Here is a 14,341-nt window from a genome sequence, read left to right as displayed (position 1 = left end):
TAGCTTTGCACCTTTCCTGGAACTCACTTGGTAGCCCAGGCTGGCCTCGAACTCACAGAGATCCGCCTGGCTCTGCCTCCCGAGTGTTGGGATTAAAGGCCTGCGCCACCACCGCCCGGCAGCACTGATCTCTTAATGAATGTATCACTATCTACCCTAGGGTTAAACAGTATTGTTAGATGTCACTTGCCTAGAAAAAGTGAACCAAAGAGACTTAAGCTGTAATAATTATGACAAATAAATCATGTTCCCTTTTCTTGCAGGCAAATTGCAATCTAATATGTGCTGATGAATATGGGCCAGAAACAAAGTTGAGCATGTCTCAGTTGAATGAAAAGGAAACTCCTTTTGAACTCATTGAAGCCCTCCTTAAATACATCGAAACCCTTAATGTTCCTGGAGCTGTGTTGGTCTTTCTGCCTGGCTGGAATTTAATTTATACTATGCAAAAGCATTTGGAAAATAATTCACATTTTGGTATGATTGAGTTCTCTTGTTTTTTTACTTTTGTCCTGGCTAGTATGTTTCTGTGTTTGAATGAAAATATGTATAATGGAGAACAGTGTTTTAACTTGCTCTTACTTTTAGTCCTATCCTTTTTGTATTGTAGGTAGTCATCGATACCAGATTCTACCTCTGCATTCTCAGATTCCTCGGGAGGAACAGCGCAAAGTATTCGATCCAGTACCAGACGGAGTAACCAAGGTAAAAAAGGCATTCCAGTGAGATCAGATGTGATACAGATATTGACATTCCAAGAGCTCGAAAAATATCAAATATTAAATAGAAAAACGTCTTCCACTTTCTAAGCTTGATAGACTTTTCCCCCTCTTTTTATTCCTGTTGCTGCGATGCCCCTATACTAGGTGGGTTAAATGACTATGATTATATGTGTGTTTGAATGTATGTTTTCTGTAGTGTAATTTTTGTTTTCTTTTTCTTGTTTTTTTTTTTTTTTTTTTTTTTTTTTTTTGCAGGTTATTTTGTCCACAAATATTGCTGAAACAAGCATCACCATAAATGATGTTGTTTATGTCATTGACTCCTGCAAGTAAGTTCCCAGGGAAACCGTTGTCTTTTTGAGTGTTAGCAACTACCAAACTTTATCAATTAACCTTTTGTTTAATTTTAGTTTTAGTGAGATTTTTATCAGTGTTTTGTCTGCAGATGTGAGCTGCCATGTGGTACTGGGAACTGAGCCCCAGGTCTTCTATAAGACAGCCATCGACCCGTCTTTCTAGCCCCTAATTGTTCGTTTTGGTTTTGGTTTTTTGAAGATAGGGTTTTTCTGTCGTTTTTTGGTGCCTGTCCTGGATCTCACTCTGTAGACCAGGTTGGCCTCGAACTCCCAGAGATCTCTTCTGGTACTGCCTCCTGAGAGCTGGTATTAAAAGCGTGTGCCACCACTGCCCCGCTACCCCTAATTGTATTTCTTTTTGAGGTCATTTGACTGTGTAGCCCAGGCTCATCTCCAGAGATTTTTTCTTACTGAAGCACTGGGGTTTATATCATAGCTTTGTACCGTCATACCTAGATTTTAACTTCATTGTCAAATGTTGTGCTTTTATACCCACACAGATACCATATGTTTCTATATACTGGTGTAGTTTAAGAGTACAGACTAACCAGATTGAGTAGACAGCAACAATTACTGCTATGGTGTTTTCTATATAAATATAACCATTACTTAGTGTGAGACACTCCTTTAAGAAAGTAGAGCGCTGCAGCCTCATTTTGTGGCATCTGTCAGTCTTGCATATGTGAGTTGAGCCTTGCCATAGTCTACAGGTAAAATAAATTTGTAGATAATAAAACCAGGTTAGAGCTGCCTGTTGTACATTTATTTTCTGAATATAAGCATGTCATGTTGGAATTTGATTTACCAATAATTATTTTACCCAAAAATCAATAGCGTTTTACTGACTTCTCAGTAAGTGTGTGCCATTAGCTATAAATTTGAATAATTTTATAATTACTTGTGAATTTGAACATGCCATGGGATCACTCTTGTTTGAGGTGCCCAGTTTGACTTGAACCTCCCCCAACCCCTTATACTCAGGCCTCACACATGCCAGTTGTTAGTTCCCCTATTGTTGAAATATAATCACACAGTACTGTTAATTTTAAGGAAGAGTTTTTGGTTTTTTTATTTTATTTTAAGCTTAATGTTGTAGAAGACAGAGTCCTTTGTACATAAATTTTTTTGAGACGGTCTCAAAGTTGTACATGCTGGCCTAGAATTTACTCTAGTCTACACAGACTTTTTAGCTTGTGATCCTGCTTCAGCCTATTGAGTGACTTAAAACGATAAGCCTGCACCACTAGGCTTGGCATTCATTAAAATTTATTGAGCATTATTAATGCACATATATCTTAAGTAGATGTTAGTGATTGTGTTTTCCAGTGTGGATGTACTTTTGCACTCATGCATGCACGTTTGTCCTCTATATACACCTCATTTTCTGAAATAAGGTCTGTCAGTGAGCTTGGAACTCACTGGCTGACTAGAGAATTTCTAAAATCCAGCATGTCATAATTTTGCTTAGTGTAAGTGGTACAGATAATGTTGGTTTATCTTGTAATAGATTGGCAGTTAAGAGAATATGAAGTCATTGATTTATTACTTTTTCTGTCTACAATAACTACTTTTTCCTATTTAGGCAAAAGGTGAAACTATTTACTGCTCACAACAATATGACCAACTATGCTACTGTATGGGCATCAAAAACCAATCTTGAGCAGAGGAAAGGACGAGCTGGCCGTGTACGACCTGGGTTCTGCTTTCACCTTTGCAGTCGAGCTCGTTTTGATAGGTAAAGTTTTTTCTTTTTTTGGTCATATATAGAAGCCAGTGAACATGTTGGAGAAAACGATCATTTGGGTTCTTGCTAAGCCAATCCAGTGAGGTTCAGTTTTTAAATAAGAATGAACATTCTCTTATCCTTATATTTCTATGCAGTCTCCACCCTTATCCTTTCTTGTAAACTCCATACCTATGTTCTGTAAACAACATACCAGTGTTGGCTTATTTAGTAAAAGGATTTGTGGACATTAAGTAGTTCCATTGCTTTATCACTTTGGAATTACTTATTCTGAATAGCTAGCTTTTTATGTAAACCACAACTTAAAATTATAAAGCCTTTGCATTTATGGACTTTTTTCCCCCTCTTTTGGTTAGTGGCCTGAGACAGGGTCAAACTCTGGCTTTCCTTGAACTTAAGGATTTACCTGTTCCTGCTGCCTGAGTGCTGACATTAAAAGACCTGTTGCACATACTCTATCAGAGTATTTCATATTTTTATTTTTACATCACCTATTTCATAGTACTCATTCCCAAGACATACAGGATATAAAAGAAAATGAAAGTTACATGATTTTTTGAGCCCTGGGCTTTATATGTACTTACAGGACAGGCATCAAGTAATGAACTAGAATAGAAAAAAAATGGTAACTCTGATTTACCAGCAATTATAAATGTTGGTTTAGGTCAACATAAAGCTGTAACATTTAGCTTTTTATTTTAAAAATATTAAAGATTGTCCTTGGGTTCAAGGAACAAGTATTTAACACATTGATTTTATGGTAAAACCACCTACCATCTCTTGATGGTTCAGTTGATCTTCAGCATGAGGGGTTTGTCCCTGGTGTGGTAAGTAATATATACTCGGAAACTATTTTTGTAAACCTTAAGGTTTTAGAGTTAGAATCTCAGGCACAAACAGTCAGGGTTTCTCTGTGTAGCCCTGACTCTTGTAGAACTCACTGAGTAAGCCAGGCTGGTATCAAACTCAGAGATTGACCTGCCCCTGGCTCCCAAGTGCAGCCACTGCCCAGCTGCAATGAGTCTTCATGACATTTTTATTAGAATTGCTACAATTTAGAAATGTGAACTTCTTGTTTTTCAAGCCAGGGTTTTTCTCTGTGACAGCCTTGGCTATCTTGGAACTCTCGGAGATTTTTCCTCCCTCTGCCTCCTGAGTGCTGAGATTAAAGGCGTGTGTCACAATACCCAACTAGAAATGTGGATTTTTTTTTTAAAGGTTATTTATGTACTTATTATGTATACTCTTCTGTCAGCGTGTATTTCTGCACACCAGAAGAGGGCGTCAGATCCCATTATAGATGGTTGTGAGCCATGTGGGTGCTAGGAATTGAACTTGGGACCTAGAAGAGCAGTCAGTGCTCTTAACCTCTGAGTCATCTCTCCATAGCAGAAATGTGGTTTTATTAAGGATTCTGTTGATCCTGTTCTGTGATTGAGTTACCACTAAATGCTTGTAACATAGTAATACACTCTAGGTTTCCAAGGCTAAGTATTAATAATTTGTAAGATTTCTTTTTTTTTGTTCCAAAAAACGGTTGGCACTGGGAGCCTTTGGGGGGATGATAATAGACTTTTTTTTTTTTTTTTTTTAAATTTATTTATTTATTATGTATACAGTGTTCTGCCTGCACATATCCCTGCAGGCCAGAAGAGGGCACCAGATCTCATTACAGATGGTTGTGAGCCACCATGTGGTTGCTGGGAATTGAACTCAGGACCTTTGGAAGAGCAAGCCAGTGCTCTTAACCTCTGAGCCATCTCTCCAGCCCGATAATAGACTTTTTGTCTTGCCTTTTATTGAACTTAACACCATTTATTCAATACATGCTTGTTAAAAGCCAGGACCTGTAGTAGCCAAAAGTGGAAATGGTAACATTGACTTTTTCATGCTCCTTCACTTAGTTGAAAAGGCATCCTGGCCTTAAGAGTAAAGTCAGAAGCCAGTTACAATCAACTAATTCATAAGGCAGGTTTGTAATGAATAGGAAAAGTTTTATGGTAGTTGTAAAAGGATCAGGAAAGGGCCACCATGTACCTACACAGTTTCTCTATGCACAGATTTTATCAGATTGTCATTGTATACATAGGTGAAAATACTCTTTCTGCTTCTCTATATTTTAGACTAGAAACCCACATGACACCAGAAATGTTTAGAACACCTTTGCATGAAATTGCTTTGAGCATAAAACTTCTGCGTCTGGGAGGAATTGGCCAGTTCCTTGCAAAGGCAATTGAACCTCCACCCTTAGATGCTGTAATTGAAGCAGAACATACTCTTAGAGGTAAGTGCTACTACTATACTACCATAGGCTATCTGTCTTTACCTGACAAATCTCACTTAGCAAGTGTGTCAAATGAAGATAGACTTGGTAGAGCAGTATTAATTAGTAAAGGCTTCTTAGCTAGTGTCACAATTTCTGTGAGCTTGAAGGATGAAGGAGCATAAATGAGTTTCATTTAGAAACCATTGAGGGAAAATGCAGAAGGCTACATCTTTTTTTGTTTTGGTTTTTTGGGTTTTATTTGTTTGTTTTGGTTTTTTGAGACAGAATTTCTGTAATTTGTGTGCCTGTCCTGGATCTCACTATAGACCAGGCTGGCCTTGAACTCACAGAGATCCTCCTGCCTCTGCCTCCCTCCTGAGTGCTGGAATTAAAGGCGTGCACTACCGCCGCTTGGCTCCAAATGCTACACCTTAATCAGTGCACTGATTACTCTTGGACCTGTGTTTAATATTTTCTTGTATGTCATAGAGGGTTTTTTTCTCCCCATATCTCACATGTTAAAAGTAGAGTGCAGTGAAAAGTGAGGGCATTGCAGCCAGAAGGGCTTTGTTGATCTTGGAATCTGACACTCATCTGTAAACTTCAGAGTTAGCCAGAGTCTATTTCTTGGAATATGTTGGTACTTAATGCTGATGCTGTTAATATATTACTGGTTGTCTTTGGGTGATAGGCCATCTCCATTTGCCTAGAACCTGTTTTATAGTGGGTTTTTGTTTTTGTTTTTCAGTCAGTATATCAGAATTGGGGGTTTTGGTTATGACTGAATTGTTTGCTCTAGGCATTTGGCATTATATTTGACTCTTGCTTTAACACATAATGAAACATTTACATACGTTTATTGACATTATCACTCACAAATAAGTATTTTCCCACAGAACTTGATGCTTTAGATGCCAATGATGAATTGACTCCTCTGGGACGAATCCTGGCTAAACTTCCCATCGAGCCTCGTTTTGGAAAGATGATGATAATGGGGTGTATTTTCTAGTAAGTACGTTTTCTGGTTGGTAGTTAAGGGATTTCATAAAAGCAAGGTGGGCTGCTGAGGAAAAAAACTAATGGTAAATGTTAGTTAATTTACAGGCTAGTGTGAGGAAGTTCTTTGATGGTTCAGTATCCTAGCCAAAAAAGGGTTCAATTCCCATTTTGACGCCTTCTGGCAAAAAGATTGTGATTCACTATTTAACTGTTTTTCAGTGTGGGAGATGCCGTCTGTACCATCTCAGCTGCTACCTGCTTTCCAGAGCCCTTTATCAGTGAAGGAAAACGCCTGGGCTACATTCACCGGAATTTTGCTGGAAACAGATTTTCTGATCATGTGGCTCTTTTATCAGTATTCCAAGCCTGGGATGATGCTAGGTATGGGCTTAAAGGCAATTACTATAAGAATTCAGTGAACCTTTTGAGTTCATAATCATCCAAGGTTGCTGAGCCTTTGAGTATGAATGCTTTTTCCATTATGTTTTAGGATGAGCGGAGAAGAAGCAGAAATACGTTTTTGTGAGCAAAAGCGACTTAATATGGCTACATTAAGAATGACTTGGGAGGCCAAAGTACAGCTTAAAGAGATTCTGATTAACTCTGGCTTTCCAGAAGGTAAGACCTCTCCCATTTGTCAGCTGATCACTGTGGCTCATGCTGGTAATTTTAGGATCCAGGAGGCTAAAGCCAGAATAGAATCATTGAGAATTCAAGGATAGATAGCCTGTACTAGTTAGTGTGTAACACTCTTTCTCAAATACAGGAAAAAGCTTCACCCTGAAAAAAGATACTTTGTGAACTGTTGTCATGACTACATGTACAATGACGGCAGAGTAGTTAAAATAGTCTCAGCTATTTGAATGTAATACAGTTCTATGGTGAAACACTAATCCAACTCTGTTTCTTAATAGTAAGTTGAGTTTGTCTTTTCTAAGTAGATTAAACTTTGTGAGCTGGAGAGGATTAACTAAAAATAGAATATATTTGTTAGTACCAGAAAGTAGAATTTTTGAGTTCTTTGTAAACTAACATTTCCCCCAAAATCAAAGGAAAGGGGGAAAACATTTTTGCACATTAGAAAGAATCTAATAATCTTGAGGTGATGCTACTATCCAGCTATTAAAACTAACACTTTAAATTACTTAGATTCATTCAGGTAAATCTAGAATTGAGGTTTATATCACATTGCTGTTGGCTTTTCCCTTCAGTGATATGAATTGCTAAGGTGTATCTTGGCTGAAAATAGCCTTCATTGTGGTAACTTCCAGATTGTCATTTCATCTTCTATACTAGTAGTAAGAATAGCGGATACTTTCGTGTTGAGTCTTCTCAGAAAAGCTCCTTAAACTTGATTTGTGTTGGCAAAGTTCTGAGAAAGTTGTCAGGGGAGTTAGCAGAGTCATACTATTTCTCTCACCTAATTTTTAAAAACCTTTTCTCCAATTTTTTTAATAGATTGCTTATTGACACAAGTGTTTACTAACACTGGACCAGATAATAATTTGGATGTCGTTATTTCTCTGCTGGCCTTTGGTGTGTACCCCAACGTATGCTATCATAAAGAAAAGAGAAAGATTCTTACCACTGAAGGGCGTAATGCACTTATCCACAAATCATCTGTGAACTGCCCTTTTAGCAGCCAAGATATGAAGTACCCATCTCCCTTCTTTGTTTTCGGTGAAAAGGTATGAAGATTTAAGAAGTTTGAAGGATCATTTTTCTACTCATGACATAGCTAATTACCATCCGTGTGTGACATTTTGCCTTATTTTTAACCTGCAGATTCGAACCCGAGCCATCTCTGCTAAAGGCATGACCTTAGTCACCCCTTTACAGTTACTTCTGTTTGCCTCCAAGAAAGTCCAGTCTGATGGGCAGATCATATTTATAGATGACTGGTATGTGCTTTCAGTTGTAAACTCCAAACTAAAGTCTTAGAATTGAGATTTTTTTAGAATTTAACTCTTGATTTTCAAATAAGGCGGGATTTCATGGTTAAGTTTAAGGTTCATTTATAATGGGTTTCTTGGAGAATTGCGAATCTTGTCTGGTTCATCATAAACAGATTGGTAGGTTTAGGGAATGCCTAATTCTAATAAGCAGTTAAATTTATTTCAGGAATTAACAAATGGGAGGGCAATTTGACAAATAGTTATCTATCTCTTTCTGTGTATGGTCTTAGTTTACTGTCTTGTTTCCCTTCATCTTAGGATCAGACTGCAAATATCACATGAAGCTGCTGCTTGCATCACAGCCCTCCGGGCAGCCATGGAAGCTCTGGTTGTTGAAGTATCCAAACAACCAAATATCATCAGCCAGTTGGACCCTGTAAATGAACATATGCTGAATACAATCCGTCAGATTTCTAGGCCCTCAGCTGCTGGTATCAACCTTATGATTGGAAGTGTACGGTGAGTACCTAATTAAATTGATGTGTCTATAGCTTTTGCAGAATTAGAATTATTAAAATTCGTTGGTATTTGGTAGAGTCCTTTAAAAAGTATGAAATTGCTCTTTAAATATTATAGTATACAAATATAAGGAAAGTCCTTTGGATCTTTATCAAGTTAATTACTTATTTTAGTATAGCTGAAGTGTTGACACACTTTATTAATTCTGGCTTCTTTAACGTAATAAAAGACCTATAGGAGCCAGACATGTAGGGAGGTTGTAGTTTCTGAGAGGTTTCCACCAAAGACATTTTTCAAAGTTGATGTAGAGGGATTCCTTGTTAATGCCATGAATCTAGAGCAATTTTGTACATTGCATGTTTTAATGTGGATAACATTTATTCACACTATGGGAAAGTGTTAAAGGCGTTTGTTCCACACAGGTCTCATTATTTGGTCGAAATTCAATTACTGGGGTTCTGAATTTAGCAAGTTTCAATCCCCTGTACCGCATATGCAACTAAATGGTTGATTATTTTCTTGCTTTCCTAGGTATGGTGATGGTCCACGCCCTCCCAAGATGGCCCGATACGACAATGGAAGTGGATATAGAAGAGGATATGGTGGGGGAGGATATGGCGGGGGAGGATATGGCGGTGGCTACGGTAGTGGAGGTTTTGGGGGAGGCTTCGGAAGTGGTGGGGGAGGCTTCGGAGGTGGCTTCAACAGTGGCGGGGGCGGCTTTGGTGGTGGGGGAGGTTTTGGCAGTGGTGGGGGAGGCTTTGGTGGGGGAGGAGGCTTCAGTGGCGGGGGAGGTGGTTTTGCTGGTGGCAGAGGCGGTAACTTTGGGGGTAGTGGAGGCTTTGGAAGTGGTGGGGGAGGCTATGGTGGAGGTGGTGGTGGCTATGGTGGAGGTGGTAGTGGTGGTGGCTATGGAGGAGGCAGTGGAGGCTATGGAGGTGGTGGAGGAGGTTATGGTGGTGGGGAAGGTTATAGTATTAGCCCCAACTCTTACCGTGGAAATTACGGTGGAGGTGGTGGGGGATATAGAGGAGGTTCCCAAGGAGGCTACAGAAACAATTTCGGTGGAGACTACAGAGGATCTAGTGGAGACTACCGTGGATCTGGTGGGGGCTACAGAGGATCTGGAGGGTTCCAGAGAAGGGGTGGCTATGGAGGTGGTTATTTTGGACAAGGAAGAGGAGGAGGGGGTGGTGGTGGCTATTAAGACTTGTGTCAGAGCCTGTGCATAGACAGTTCAAAAATGCATGCTATGTGTTTTTTCTAAGATGTTTATTTGCACCCCAAAAATAAACCCATTTTCCATTTAATCTGTAGCTTATTGTAGTTTCAAGCAAGAAAGAATGTAGACTAGTGATTTTGTTTATATTATGTAATGTAAAATATGACCTATTATACAAGTATCATACCATACAGTTTGTATTTTTTCTTCAAGGGGAAAAGGTTTGCCTTTTAACTTGACATTTTCTTGGTTTTCATTTAATAGAAAATAAAAATAAAGTATTACACTGAAAATTGGCTGTGTAATTGATGGTCTTTTTTTATTTTTTTACAAAGAGTTTGAGCCCACATCCCACCCTCCCTGCTTTAGGGGTCTCAGTATGTCTAAAAACAACTAACTGGTTTCCCTCAAGCCTCTGCTTCCCAAGTACTGGGATTAAAGGTGTGTACCACTATACTGACTACAAGCATTTTTGTACGTTGGTGAAACTTTTGACCTTAGTGAAAAGAAATACCAAGACTTTCTGTTCTATTCCAAATTAGTCATTGTCGTCGCCCCCCACCCCCAATAAAAAAGGTGGAGGGGGCAGCAGTATAAGCTATAGAAATACTGAACGAATGTTTTATCTACACAATGAACAAAGGTTGGTGAACTTTGTCTTATTTAGTATTTGGGGTAGAGAAGAGCTTAGCCAGTTCTTCCCCGTTAACATGTGTATCTCAAAGAATGTAAAGCTAGAGGTGTTTTGATACTTAAAATTTCCAGTAAATTAGTGGAGTTATGGGAACAAGGAATCCTGGAAATTTAACCCACAGCCTGATTCTAGACAAGCAAATCCTAGGTCTCGAGGGATGCTCTATTTTTTGAGGGAGATAACAATACAGCAGGGTCCAAATTGCATGGCACTCTGCTGCCCTGCTGCACACCGTCTTGGGTAGATTGATTGGGCATACTTTTTCCAACATTTTTCTCTGTGCATCCTTTGGTTTGGTTGTTAGCCATGTTTTCCCAGTAAGCTATATTCCCATTACCATAGATGCTTTTAGATTCTTCAGTCTATAAAACAATCTCCAATTGACCATTTCTGTGTGTGTGAATATAGGCTTTAGCTATTTAGTTGATTGTTTTATCCAGTCAGATCTTCCCATCTGTGCTCTTCTATATCTATCTGGCTGTCTTAGCTTGCTCATAAAACATCTTAATTGATCCTACACTCAATCCATTCTCTGTAGTACCGCTAATGCCACCTTTTACGTAGAGGATAAAATCTCTACTCTCAAAAGCCATAATGAATACAGATCACAGTGCTTCTGACCTTTCCATGGTGTGAAAAGGGCTGTAAGGAGCAGAAAATTTGCCAGGCGGTAGTGGTGCAGGCCTTTAATCCCAGGGCTCAGGAGGCAGAGCCAGGTGGATCTATAGAGCAAAATCCAGGACAGGCACCAAAACTACACAGAAACCCTAAAAAAAAAAAAAATCCTGTAATGCACCTTTTGGTTAGAAATAAGAGGCTGAATTGTATTCTAACTGCACTTTTAGCTCTAATTTGTTTTCCATATTTGGAGATTACAGACTGTTGGCCCAAAGTCTGAAAACGGTGACCTTTTTTCACATGAGAATGCAGTCCAAGTACCAATTAAGAGTTTGCAGAGTGGATGACCTCACTGCACTCTTTCAAGACAGGGTTTCTCTGTAGAACTCGGAGATCTGCCTGCCTCTGCCTCCGCCTCCTGAGTGCTGGCATTAAAGGTGTGCCCCACCCAGCTCCTCACGGTACTTCTGTGGTTTAGTGTTTCAGCTGTTACTACCCTAGTGGAAAAAAGGTGAAAAGAAATTGTTCTGAATAAAACGTTAACTGGGGAAAACACCAGTTCCAGGAAGTCATGTTCTAATAAACTGGAGTGTCAGTTGTCAGACTGGGGAGTGTCTGAAAGCTGCAAGTGATAGTATCCAGTGAAGCTGCATTTAAAATCTGGACATCTGTGCCATGGGAACAGATCAAGAGAAAGTGAATGGTTACCTTCAGATCGGTCTAGACAGCAGGAAGCCAAGCACAGTTGTCACAGGATATAAAGAATATCAGGAGTGGAATTGGATTAATGTTAATGAAATTGTTTTTGGTTTCTAAAATTGTGTCTGTATTTCACTGTATTTGACAAAGTAGTAGATAAAAGTCACTGTTGGGAAGACAGGAAAATGCAAGGATGGGTCTGTATGCCTTTAATGTGGCTTTTACCCAATGTCCCCAACACTTGTGGGACAAATGAAGCTTAACTACTGAATCAGCATTGAATTTTGTCAGACTTAGTGATCCAGCAGAATTTAGCTGTTGTGTGAAAGACATCTCACTCCAGACAAGGATGCCTGTGACAGATGGTTTGTCCAAGTCAGACTCGTGAACCAGTGATTGTGTGTTGCCTTTTTTTTTTTTTTCACTTATTTCTGTGCCTCCAAAATAGAAGTGGGCATTGGACCCAGGCAGACATGGATGCTGGTAACAGAACCTCTTAATGGCAAGAGTCCTTTGACCAGCACATCAAAAGTTTGTGGATGAGAGGTTTCAAACAACTTAAAAGCCAGTGCAAACAAATGGGAAGAGAAATATGAGGTCATCTCCTTTTAGTTAAATTAGAATCAAGTGTATACAGACAGGTTTGGGGGTGCCTTGAGGTTTCTATTGCTATGGGAACTGGCCAAAAGCAACTTGGGGTTGAAAGGGTTATGAAGGAAATCGGCAAGGACTGAAGCAGAAGCCATGAAGGAGAGCTGCATACTGGCATGCTCAGAGCTTTCCTGTACCATCCAGGACCACCTGCCTGGGAGTGATACCACCCACAATGGGCTGGGCCCTCCTACATCAATCCTTAGTCAAAATGCTCCACAGGCTTGCTACTTTGCAAAAAGATTGTCTCCATTGAGGTTCCCTCTTGGGTGACTACTTATCAAGTTGACAAAACACTAGCCAGCGCAAGGAGTAATGTGACAAAACAGTAGACTGTGTTTAGTGTGTGTAAGGTGAAGAATAGTCCTAGTCCTCTGAACTGTCAGGACATAACTTTCTTATGGCAAGGTTCAATTTGCTTATGTGTTTTAGTTTTAAGGTCCCTGAGATGGGCAGATCATTGTGGATTTTCAATTAACCTAATCACAGTATCAGTGTTCTGATCAAAGCTGTCAGTTGAACTCCAGGTGGGCCTAATCTAGCCAAAATGGTCTTCAAAATTGGGAAAGAGAAATAGGAATGTAGCCCAGGCTGGCCTGAAGCTCCCTTCTAGCCCTGACAATGGGACCTGAGATCCCATTCATCTCCCCATCCCTTGGTTTCCACCCCCTGCCCTTGCAACTTCTCCACCCGAAAATAAAATAAAGTCCTCGTCAAGGAAGCTGTAGTGTGACACAGTGAGTCACACAGTATACCCTTTAGTCCATACATCCTTACTTGTGTTCATTGCAATGAGTCATTGGTTTTGAGGCCTCTGGCTTCTGCTACACTATTGATACTGGGTCCTCACTGGGACTCCTTCCTCTTGGGTATCCTGTTGTTGCCCATTGTCATGGAGATCCTGAAGCTTTGACTCTGCAAGACCAGCCCCTTCAAGTGCTCCAGCAGGTCATAGATGGGGTGGGCTAACTCATAGGCCTGGGCCTGGGTGGTAGCTGGGTTGGTCTGCCAGGCAGCTCTCCCTTATCCTTACCACCATGGTGGGCTCTTGAGCATTGCTCTGGCCAGCTCACACAATGCAGCAAGCAACAATGGGTGGGTCCAGTTCTCTTGCTCTCAGGACCTCACGGGGCAGCTCACCCATGTCCACAATACCAGGCCCAGCCCTGCTATGTTGCCCAGGCTAGGTGCAGGGCCCACTCTCCCAAGTGCAGCTGGTGAGGGGCAGGAGCAGCTCTCCATCTCTCATGTCCTGGAGGCCAGCTCTCCTGCCTGCTACAGGTGGTGAGGGGCGAGGAGGGGGAGGGCAACTTTCCCTTGCCCACACCACCACTTGTCAGATACTCATGCCCTCAGGGCTGCTTCGCCATGCCCTGCCAATATGTCAGCTTTACTATGCTGCACAGGGAGGTGCAGGGCCTGCTCTCCTCCCTGCTGCAGGCGGCAAGGGGTGAAGGGGGGCGCACAACTTCCAGGTTTTAATATAAGAAAATATGTATTTTTGCAGTTTGCTGGAATATTAGGGAAAACTTTTGTATAACAAATATATCAAGTTAGAAATAGGTTACTAATAGGAACTTATTAGGAACTATCAAATTATGTAACTTCCACATGAGAAAATGTCAGCACATTTCCTTTCAATGTGTTGGACAATTAAAAGACCTTACCTCATTTCCTTAATGTTTCCTCTTTTATTGGTTGATTTTAAGCTCTCACTAACTGTATATAACTCTGTAGTATACTGTGACAACTGGATGTGTGTGTGTGTATAAAAAAACTATATAACTGTAGTGATCTGTGACAACTGAATATATCTATATCTATATATATATCCATATCTATATATCTTGTGATGATTAAATTGCAGTAATTAGCAATTACTTCCTGGTTGAACTTCTGCTTGTCCTAGTTCCACATCTCTAAGACCGGGATTATAGGCACACACTACCATGCAGA

The 14,341-nt window shown here is 40.2% G+C and overlaps 1 protein-coding gene across 2 annotated transcripts in view; it reads left to right on the top strand.

Moving 5' to 3' along the window:
* Window positions 1-10,019, top strand: part of Dhx9 (DExH-box helicase 9) — a 38,744-nt gene extending 28,725 nt beyond the window's left edge. For both annotated transcript variants that reach the window (XM_052737202.1, XM_052737201.1), the window contains exons 17-28: window positions 264-477; window positions 611-705; window positions 978-1,051; window positions 2,661-2,813; window positions 4,946-5,106; window positions 5,985-6,096; window positions 6,307-6,468; window positions 6,578-6,705; window positions 7,546-7,775; window positions 7,873-7,988; window positions 8,301-8,501; window positions 9,033-10,019. In XM_052737202.1, the coding sequence (XP_052593162.1) occupies window positions 264-477; window positions 611-705; window positions 978-1,051; window positions 2,661-2,813; window positions 4,946-5,106; window positions 5,985-6,096; window positions 6,307-6,468; window positions 6,578-6,705; window positions 7,546-7,775; window positions 7,873-7,988; window positions 8,301-8,501; window positions 9,033-9,708 (2,322 nt within the window). In that variant the 3' untranslated portion in view covers window positions 9,709-10,019. The remainder of the gene's footprint in view (window positions 1-263; window positions 478-610; window positions 706-977; window positions 1,052-2,660; window positions 2,814-4,945; window positions 5,107-5,984; window positions 6,097-6,306; window positions 6,469-6,577; window positions 6,706-7,545; window positions 7,776-7,872; window positions 7,989-8,300; window positions 8,502-9,032) is intronic.
* The last annotated feature ends 4,322 nt before the right edge of the window (window positions 10,020-14,341 follow it).

This window comes from Peromyscus californicus, unplaced genomic scaffold (assembly GCF_007827085.1).
Source record: "Peromyscus californicus insignis strain IS unplaced genomic scaffold, ASM782708v3 Scaffold_14__1_contigs__length_90479793_seg_2, whole genome shotgun sequence".
Taxonomy (NCBI): Eukaryota; Metazoa; Chordata; class Mammalia; order Rodentia; family Cricetidae; genus Peromyscus; species Peromyscus californicus.
The sequence above is the reverse complement of the archived record's forward strand: the minus strand, read 5'-3'. Positions and strand labels throughout refer to the sequence as shown.